The sequence below is a fragment of the Cicer arietinum genome, chromosome 2, assembly GCF_000331145.2.
Source record: "Cicer arietinum cultivar CDC Frontier isolate Library 1 chromosome 2, Cicar.CDCFrontier_v2.0, whole genome shotgun sequence".
Classification (NCBI taxonomy): Eukaryota; Viridiplantae; Streptophyta; class Magnoliopsida; order Fabales; family Fabaceae; genus Cicer; species Cicer arietinum.
Window position 1 is genome coordinate 13,991,338 of NC_021161.2, and position 10,957 is coordinate 14,002,294.

General features: G+C 30.8%; 1 protein-coding gene across 1 annotated transcript; it reads left to right on the top strand.

Annotated features, from left to right (window-relative positions):
• Positions 1–3,897: 3,897 nt before the first annotated feature.
• LOC101489834 (pectinesterase PPME1-like) lies at positions 3,898–6,023 on the top strand. Its single transcript, XM_004516382.4, has 4 exons — positions 3,898–4,424; positions 4,889–5,095; positions 5,200–5,441; positions 5,578–6,023. Exons 1-4 carry the CDS (start codon positions 3,930–3,932, stop codon positions 5,735–5,737), a joined length of 1,104 nt encoding a protein of 367 aa, XP_004516439.1. The 5' UTR covers positions 3,898–3,929; the 3' UTR covers positions 5,738–6,023.
• The last annotated feature ends 4,934 nt before the right edge of the window (positions 6,024–10,957 follow it).

A 10,957-nucleotide genomic window follows, 5' to 3' on the forward strand; every position in this document is an offset into this window, starting at 1 on the left:
TTCACCGAGATACGAACTGAAAGAATCCTAACAATCGAACGTTCTAAAGAATTATTCCTCAAGCGTTCCCCATAAGCATTTCTTAAGAACTAATTATCTATAACTTCATCTTCATAAATTTTTCAGTACAATATCTCAAAAACTCACATACCTTTCTTCGTCCATCCAGTTACTGAAATGATCATTTCAAATCTTCACGCTTGACTTCCCAAGACCAACAACTAAACTATAACTCAGTTGTTACATTTCTTCTTTTTAACTTTCTATCATTGAATAAGATTCTAAAATTTGATCCTCAAAATCTCCAAACACTTCCATTCTTAACATGAATTATTTATCACTTGCCCGCCTCAACTCCTTCGATTATGAAAGTTTTAAGCATCAATTGGTCCTTCATCCAACCTTGCGGATTTTAAATCATCAACAAAAAAGAAAAAATCAACCATTTTAGGGTCCCAAATCAAATCTCGAATAATCCTTCTGACCTATCAAAATATTAACATCCTCTTAGTAATTCCCATCCTTTAATAGACTCTCAAAACTTATATTACCGCCATCTCGAAGTATTCCCGTACTCGATACTTCAAATTCCACTTAATGGTAACATAGAGTTCAATACATCAAGGCCTAACTCATTATGTTTTGCCGAACATCGCTCAAAATTCACACTTACGTGTCTATAGTTTCATCCAATATCACTATCCATACTTACTATCTCCTAAACCACCAGGAGATTTGTCACTTATCAACTAAATACATGGTCTCACTTCTACACTCGTTATGAGATTCATACTTAATAATCCAAGTTGCGAATCTAGTCTAACTCGAATGCTCGACTTTTCCCCTCAAGGTATCGACAATTCCTCAAAGCGTATTTTATCTATCCAAAGGAGTATTCACTCCTAATGTGCAACGCTCTCTTAACTCCCTTAACTTCAATACCAGTCTCTTTCATTGACACCTAAGTACCAAATGTTATCCCAAATAGAAGCCTCATCTTCTCAACAATTCCATGATGTTCACATCTCTTTGACATTTGTCAAACTTCATCCAGTTTCATCCTGAAATCTACCAAGAAAACATCTAATACTTTTGATCAAACACATAGCTTCTGTGTCCTTTTAACCATGTTATAAATTCCATGTTGTAAGTATAGAAGTACGCCTAAGAGGGGGGGTGAATTAGGTGTTAGTAAATTTTCTTGTTTTTAGTGATATGGTAATTGGATTTTCTGAGTTTAAGAACAAGGCTTAATAACAAGTGCAGTAAGTAAATGAACACGATAAGATTTATCCTGGTTCCCCTTATAACCAAGGGTACGTCCAGTCCTCTTGCACACCACAAGAGATTAATCAACTACTTGTCAGAAAATGTACAATTCCCACCCTGGGATTCTTGCTACAAAACTTCTAACAATTCTTCTAAGATAGCACACCACTATCTTACTTGTACAAATGATACAATAAGGTTTGAATAAATTTAAGATGTGGTATATTGATAAACAACTCAATAGTAATTCAAGTACTTGAGAACTTTTTAGAATGATATGAAAATCTAATGCAAGTACTTAGAAAAATCAGAATTTTGTTCAAAGTTGTTCAAATGAATTAATTCAAGGATGGTTGATTTTTGATCTGAAGTTATGGGGTATTTATACTTCATAAAACATCCTTTCAGATTCGTGGCCATTGATCCAAAAGGTTTGATGAAAAATTACAATGTTCTAGAGGCATTCCAGATCTGAAAAATTGTAATGTTTCCAGGTGTATTCGAATACAGTATATGTGTATTCGAATACACGTCTTTGTAACGTTCAAAAAATTCAAATTTTACATCTTGTATTCGAATACACATCAGTGTAGTCGAATACAGATCAATGTATTTTAGCCTTTGACTTAACTTGTATTCGACTACATATGGGTGTAGTCGAATACACTTGGCCACTGACTTAGCTTGTAGTCGACTACAGATGTGTGTAGTCGAATACACTTGGCTACTGACTTAGCTTGTAGTCGACTACAGATGTGTGTAGTCGAATACACCATTTAACGTTTTTGCTTCTGACTTAAGTTGTATTCGAATACAACATGGTGTATTCGAATACACTTATGCAAATTGTCAAAAATATGATTTTAAATGATTTGTTAATGTTGTTTTTGTTTTTCGAAAACATGTTAAATGCATATGTAAATATGAATTGTTCTCAAGTATTTGAACTATTGATTTGTATCATATACCTTTATATTTACTCATTTATTATTTGGATTTGGAAGCTTATTCAAGATGGTTTGATCTTCTTTTTGATCTTGCTGCATTGTCCATAGTTGGTGGTCTTGTCATCATCAAAAACATGTTTACACATGTTGATCAAACATATATTATAATTAGACTAATTAAATACTCTGTAACTCATAAATTATAACTGTTTTAATATGTGGGCTAAACAAAAGGCGTAGAAGGAAAAAGTTAGCGAAACAATTCTAGAAGGTGACACCTAGAAAAAAAGATGAGGTGACACAAATAACATTGCATGACATACAAAGCACTGATTTGTCAATAAAGTAATTTGGGATGTTATTTTAATATATTATAATAGATATATTAATTTTGTTTTGGTCAAATTTTTTTGCCAAATCTATTTTTATGTGGGAAATACTATAAGTTGCATTATAAAAAAATAGGCAAAAATACACCTATAATCCTTTATGTTTAACTCAATTTTCAGTTAAGTCTTTTAAATTTATTTTATTTCGATATGATCTTTTAAGTTACATTTTGTTTGCTTCGTATGTCATTTATCTCAATTTCGACAATAATTAATTCAAATGAAAGTTTTTGATCATTTGAAACTTTACCAAATGCAGCAACAATATGTCCTTCATATTAATCTTCACAAAACATTATTTAAATCTTATAAATGGCATATACTTTTTGATTTTCTCTACAACAATTTAAACACACATATAACTTTAAAAACAAGGTAATAAAGGTCTATCAACATAATTAATGTCTTTAACTTCATTCACATGCAAAGTAGTTAAGATAGTCAACTTGTTCCAATATTTCAATTAGATCTAAACATTTCATGATAGTAATTTGAAAAAAATTTCAAACTTAAATAACTGCATGTATAATTTAATATTTTTTAATGACTAATGATGCAAATGAATGCAATTTGAACCAAATAAAAAATAAATAAATAAACTTAAAGAACTAAATATATATTTTTGAATTTCATTAAAAAATTTGAAAAATATTATTATAAAAAAGTAGAAAATTTGAACATCTGATAAAAATAGTGCACATTAGAATGCTTGAAGGAATTTCTCAATGTATGATTATATTTGACCCTCATCAAACATTTTAAACAAATATATTAATTACTTTCATATTTTTCCAAAATATTTACTATTCTAAAATTTAATGATAGATATTACCTCTGGTAATAATATAATATGTAATTATAGTAGTGAAAATCATAAATACGTTGAAGAAAATATTCCTCCGCTAGTCCCATTTTTTAAGCAGATTGGATGCATATAAATTAATGAAAAAACATACTAAATTATGATGACTAGTTACACTAAATTTCCTCTCAATATTCAATTCACGTCCTAGAATTACTCTGCCAAACTCTAAAGAGTTTCTGGTGTAGAAACTGTTCAATTTCGGCTTACACATTTGTATGGTTAGAAACGAAAAATTCTTAGAAAACTTTATGTTAAACTAAAATATAGTATAGTTTCTCAACCAATGAACTTGAAATCATGCACAATTAACTCCATGTTTAATTTTAGCTTTCCTCACAAAAAATGATTGAATCAAATTAACTACTCCCCAAATTCAGTAAAACATTTATCATATAAATTCCAAAACTAATCATCACCTATGAAAACAAAAACATAGAAACAAAATCAAAAACAAAAAATATGACCTCAAAAACAAGAACCTTTACCATCAATGTTGCAATCATAGTAGCATTGTTCAGCGCCAATGTTGTATTATCAGATGACAATGCTGCAGTCCCTGCTGAAAGAGCCGAAGTAGATTCATGGTTCAATAGCAATATAGGTCCATTAGAACAAAGAAAAAGCACCCTTGACCCTGCATTGGTAACTGCAGAGGCAAATGCTACCATTGTGAAAGTAAATCAAGATGGTAGTGGTGATTTCAAATCCATAACTGATGCCATTAATAGCATTCCAAGTGGGAACACCCAACGTGTGATTCTGAATATTGGTGGTGGAAATTATCAGGAGAAAATTAAAATTGAAAAGACAAAGCCTTTTATTACATTTATTGGTACACCAAGCAATATGCCGAATTTGACATATGGTGGTACTGCACAAGAATATGGCACGGTTGATAGTGCTACACTGATTGTTGAATCAGATTATTTTGTTGCTTCTAACATCATGATATCGGTTTGTATACTATCTTCATACTTAAGAATCCAAAATTATATTTCTCACGAAAGCCTCATGGATCCAAAAATTATATCGTGACACAATATTCACGCTCTTTCTCAAACGTGTTTTCCAATCAAAATAAAATTTAATTGGTTAACCGAAAATGTGAGACAAAATGTCGTGACAACTAGCATTGGTTTTTTAAAGTTGCAAGTAAAGGTCAAAATTGTCTTTGAAAAAATATATATTTGTCTTAATAACACTAATTTGATGGATATTTAAGATTTTAAAGGACGATATTGGCTTTTACTATTTCTAGATATCAGATAGATATTTTTTTTTTTTATCTAAGAAGAGATTGAACCTTTACTATAAAATTAAATCACATTAACCTAAATATAAAGAGTCAATTGGTTGATTATTGGTGATTGGTAATTTTTTATGATTGTTTGCTTTTTGGTATGAACTTGATGGTACAGAATTCTGCACCAAGACCTGATGGAAAAAAGTCAGGTGCTCAAGCAGTTGCAATGAGAATTACAGGTGACAAAGCAGCATTTTATAATTGCAAGTTTTTGGGGTTCCAGGACACAATTTGTGATGACAAGAATATACACTTTTTCAAAGATTGCTTAATCCAAGGCACAGTGGACTTCATTTTTGGAAATGGAAGGTCATTATATTTGGTAAGTAAATATACTTTCATGAAATGTAACATGTAATTAAGAGTTTTTTTTAAACAAGTCTGCGACCGCAATTGTGGCCTAACATCATGATTTTTATGATGCAGAAAAATGAATTGAGAGTACTTGGTAACGCTGAAATGACAGTGATAGTGGCACAAGCAAGAAAAAGTGAATCAGAGAAGAGTTTATACACATTTGTGCATTGTGATGTAACTGGAACTGGAACTGGCACTTACTTAGGAAGAGCATGGATGGCTTATTCCAAAGTTATCTTTGCTTATTCAACTTTGAGTAGTGTTCTAAATCCATTAGGGTGGAGTAACAACAGGCACCCTGAATATGACAAGTAACTCCTTAATTCAACTTTAGTAATATACTATCTACTCACATTGACACGACGTAGACACATTTAATTAGTTTAAAGTACTTATATTTTTTAAATAGTTAATAATGTACTAACTATTACATGATTTTATGCACAGAACTTCATATTTTGGAGAGTACATGAACACAGGACCAGGAGCAGATACCAAAGGGCGAGCACCTATCACAAGACAACTTACTGATGCAGAGGTTAAACCTTTCCTTACGCTTGGATCGATTGAAGCTTCTAAATGGTTGCTTCCTCCTCCAAAAGCCTAATTAATTTCTACATTAATATTCTAATGTGGATTATAGAGTTGCCTTGCACCCAAAATTTAGTGAGTGGTGAATTTCTAAAAGGAACTTCCAATTAAATACTTATAGTTGTTGTAATTTATTTGTTTTAAGATTTACATTTTGACAATTGGTGACGACCTTGTTGTGATCGTTAATTATAAATAAGTTGTTGTAAAGTTTATATTTTTCTAAAAGGCAAATTTTTGTATCTTGTACATGTCAATAGATTTTGTCCATAACAAAAATTTGGAAACGTGCAATACGAAGTGATCAGTTACTAAGATAATGGGTTGAAATGTGTAAATTACTTTATGCTTAATAAGTAGTTTATCGCAATGTGCACTTATTAGGTAACTACATGCTAACTAGCGGACAAACATATTTGACAACCGTTGGAGATGTTCTTAGAGTTAATTACTACATGTAAAAAAATGGAAAAACTAAAATTAATATTGTCCCACTTGGTCAGTACATTTCATCACTCATATTAATAAAAAACAAAACACATAGATCATAACGCCATACTCTCTATAATCGAATATTATCTTCTATGTACCACAATGTACATTATTTCTAAACAAGTCATACAATTTAATGAACAAATTTATAACCTCTATGTTTATTCTGGTTCAAAACTTTAAAGATAATTCTCATTGATTAAATGTGTATATTGAATAAAATTAAAATATGAGAAAATATCATAAATAGTATTTCATAAACTAAGATCGTTCTTACAACAAAAATCAAATATTGGAACTAAGTTTTATCCTTTCCACGCGGTCCTTAAAATTCGACACTTGCATGCCTTAAGTCAAAGGATTAACAATCATCAAATTAGTGCTAATATGTTCAATAAGAACTGTTTGATCATTAAAGTGTTCTCCTATAGCTAAGTACTATGTTTGTTTGATCTACCACTTTGTTATTATTAACCATAAAAACTGCAGTTGAATTCTCACAATACATCTTAAATGGTCTAGAAATTGAATCTACAATTCTCAACTCATAAATGAAATTCTTCATCTATACACCATGTGATGTAGCCTTAAAACAAGATATGATTCCAGCTTCCATTATGGAAGTAGCGATCATGGTTTGCTTTGAAATTTTCCAAGAAATAGATTCATCACTGGCTAACATGAAAATGGGACCTGATGTTTATTTTCTTGAATTCATATAACCAACAAAGTTCGAATAAGAGAATCCAATGACATCCAAATTTCCAGTTCGTCTATACATGAGAATGTAGTCTCGAATTCCGTGAAGGTACTTGATCACTTTTTTTGTGGCTTTCCAATGTTCTATAAATAGAACTTTAATATCGACCTATCATCCCAATTGTAAATGCAATGTTTGTACTTGTGAAAAAATGAGCATACATTAGCCTTTGAACAACAAAAGCATATTGAATATTACACATTTTTTCTCATTCAAAATCATTCTTCGGCCACTGGTTGAAATGAAACTTGTCACCCTTCATAATAAGTGCTACACATGACGAACACTATTATATCTGAAATCTTTCTAAGACCATATTGATAAAGGCTTCTTGTGACAAGCCCATAATTCCACGAACTCTATCTCTTTATATCTTAATCTTAATGACATAAAATGTATCACCTATATATATCCTTAGCATTAAAAATCTTAGAGAAAAATTATTTCACTTCATATAGCAAACTCTTTGTCATTGGTACCAAGCCAAATATCATCCACATACAAAATATAAGGAAACAACTTTTATTCTCACTGTTTTTTTGTTATATAGATTGATCCATAATGTTATCCATGAATCGAAAGGAAGATATGACATTATGAAGTTTAAAAAACAATTGATGGAAAGCTGGTTTGAGTCCATACATGGATTATTTAAGCTCGCATAACATACATTCATCACCATTAAAAGATAATCCTTTTGGTTATTTTATATAAACCTCTTATTCCATATCTCTATTTAAAAATATAGTTTTCACATCCATTTGATAGTTCTAAGTCAAATTAAGCAAATAATGATAAAATGATATAAAGAGAATCTTTCTTACATACATAAGAGAGAAAGTATCCTTGTAATTGGTTCATTCCTTTTGAGTGAATCTTTTAGTAATCAGACTTGCTTTATATCTCTCAATGTTGTCTAATGAGTCTTTATCTTAAAGAACCATTTACAACTTATGACTTTTAAACCACTAGTCAATTTAACAACATCTCATATGTTATTATATTTCATAAAATTCATCTCTTCTTTCATAGCATCATACCATAAATTTGACTATTTACAACTCATACCTTGTGAAAATGTATCAAATCTATTGATGCAAGCAATAGTCTGCAAATGTTGGCTCTTATGATGCAAGCAATAGTCTGCAAATGATACAAATCTATTTACAACTCATAAATTTGCTAATGTTGGCTCTATTGATGCAAGCAATAGTATGCAAATGTTGGCTCTAATAGTGTAAGACAATGTTCTAATTCGGTTTTTTTTTTGGAGATGCAAGCGGTGCTTTAACTAAGTTTCCTCTGATGACCACATTAAAGTGTCTAACTTAGTTGCCTCTGATGAATCCAAGCAAGCGTCTGACTTCGTCTACCTCTGAAGAAAGCCAACACTTAACGAGAAGTCAATATTTTGGAAAAGTCAACACCTCTAGTAAAGTCAATGTTTGGAAAAGTCAACATCTCTAGTAAAGTCAATGTTTTGAAAAGTCAACTCCTATCATAAAGTCAATGCTATGACAAAGTCAATATCTATAGAGAAGTCAACGCTCTAACAAAGAGTTAATATCCTCTGATTATTGTATCCTATATTCATGCGCATCCTCTAATAATCATCTAGAATATGTATGCTCTGATAGTCTGCTAGACATACTATGACTTTCCTATCATCTGATCTTGTTTCCTCTGACTTCATACAAGTTATGAGGAATGATTTATGGGATTCTGATCTGACTTGAGTTAAACGAATAAATATGCTTGAACGGTTCATTTGATGAAACCCATGAAGATACATGTTGTCTTTCTACAAATGGAGTACACATGCCTTACCCTAAAGTGAAAAGGCCATACACTAAAGGACCTCCAACATAAATATCTCAACGGACACTTCCATGTTGTATTTAATATACTTGAACTGATATAGGATTGAATATGTAATGATGTAAATTACCTCGATAGTAGCAACAACACTAATGAACCTCAACGACAATTGGCCAGAATGTTGAAGAATGGTTCTAGCGACAATATTTTGGAGTGACAGGGGAAAGAATTCTCAAAGCCTAAAAAACATGAAGAGTAAGAGTAAAGAATACGTGCACAACCTGGAGAGACCAAAGAAGAATACTTAAAGCTTGAAGAGGTAGAATAAATAATACTTGTATGCTATTATTAGAATAGTGGATTAAGTAATCAATGATACTGAAGTAAAATCTCTCTATAAGGGGATGACTAGATGTAACAATTGTTGCATTGTGAACTAGTATAAAATTATATGTATCTTCATCTTTCTCTATCTTAGTTCAACTTTACGATTCAACTTTATTTTCACTAAACATAATTTATAAGAGTAAGTTGAATATTTTGATAAATAAAGCATTTATGCAAATAAATGAATATATAATTTAAAAATAACACAACACAATTCAAACTTTCAATTTCTTGTGTTTTTCAGCACTTTTAGAAGGTCGAACATTAATGTGACTTTTACCAAAAACAATGTCCTAAAATTGGTTATTATCATTAATTAAATTATTTTTAAGAAAATTGCATTTCTTAATTCCACAATTTTAATATGAGATGGACAACAAAATATATACTAAACACACCTTAACATAAACTCATTGACATACTTATAAATCATTAAATTCTCCAACTAAAAAAGTGTTTAGCTCATTTTGAGCTTCAGCAAAAAAAAAAAAACTAACAAATAGAAATTTAGCAATAACCATTTTACAAATTGTATGGAGTTCAAATAACATAAATGAAATACAAATATAGAGTAAGAATCACTACAACTAAAGTAAATTTTGTTCTATTATGCTACAACGACCATCTTACTTTTTTCTTCGGAAGATTAGCTTCAATAATCATGAAATGGAACGGAGATGAAGAATGGAGTGATAAGAGTGGTGAGTGGCGGCTAAGACACAAAATTGAGAAATGTTATTTAAACACATCTTTAAACACATATACAAACACGTATACGTATACCGTATACGTATACAAACATAAAGACGTATATATACTTATGGACATTTTAGTCATTTTAGTGATTTTCATTCTATTCCTCAGAAACCCTTTTTTTCTCATTCTCTCTTCTCTCTCTTCTCCATCTTGTTCTCCACCATTCCATCTTCTTCTCTTCTTCTTCCGTTTTCTTCGTTTGCCGATCTTCTTCGATTCTGCCGATCTTCTGCCGTTTCTGTATCTTCGTCTTTGCCGATCTTCTTCGATTCTGCCGATCTTCTTCGATTCTGCCGATCTTCTGTCGTTTCTGTATCTTCGTCTTTGCCAATCTTCTTCGATTCTGCCGATCTTCTGCCGTTTCTGTATCTTCGTCTTTGCCGATCTTCTGCCGTTTCTGTATCTTCGAAATTGTAAGTTTACTTTTCCATATCATTAGGGTTTTTCGTTATTGATTTAGGGTTTCTATTTTTGCTTCTCCGTTTGGGATTTTTTATTTTTAGGGTTTCTATTTTTGGCTTCTTTGTTTCTATTTTTAGTTATTGATTTAGGGTTTCTATTTTAGTTTCTTCGTTTAGGATTTTTTGATTTTTAGGATTTCTATTTTTGACTTCTTTGTTTCTATTTTTGTCTTTCTCGTTTCAAAAACATTATTATTTATTATTATACCTTCAAGGTAAATTGCTAGTTTTTGAATGTTGGAAGCAACACTTTGTATGCCGAAACAGTAACCAAACAGAATGTTAATATGAATGTTGATTTGACTTGTTAATATTTTGGTATTTATTTTTATGCAGTTTTGATGCTTCAAGACATGACACTGACAAAAGAAAAAAATGTAAGGAATTTATAAATTAGTTATATTTGTATTGTTGCAATTTATTTATCAATATTAACCATATATTCATAATTTTCAGATACGTGCGAGACATGCATGTTTACCAAATTTGTTGCATGAAATCAACCTTCATTTGTCAAATGCAAATCGAACTCAAATTATGACAACTCCATTCAAATGGGTTT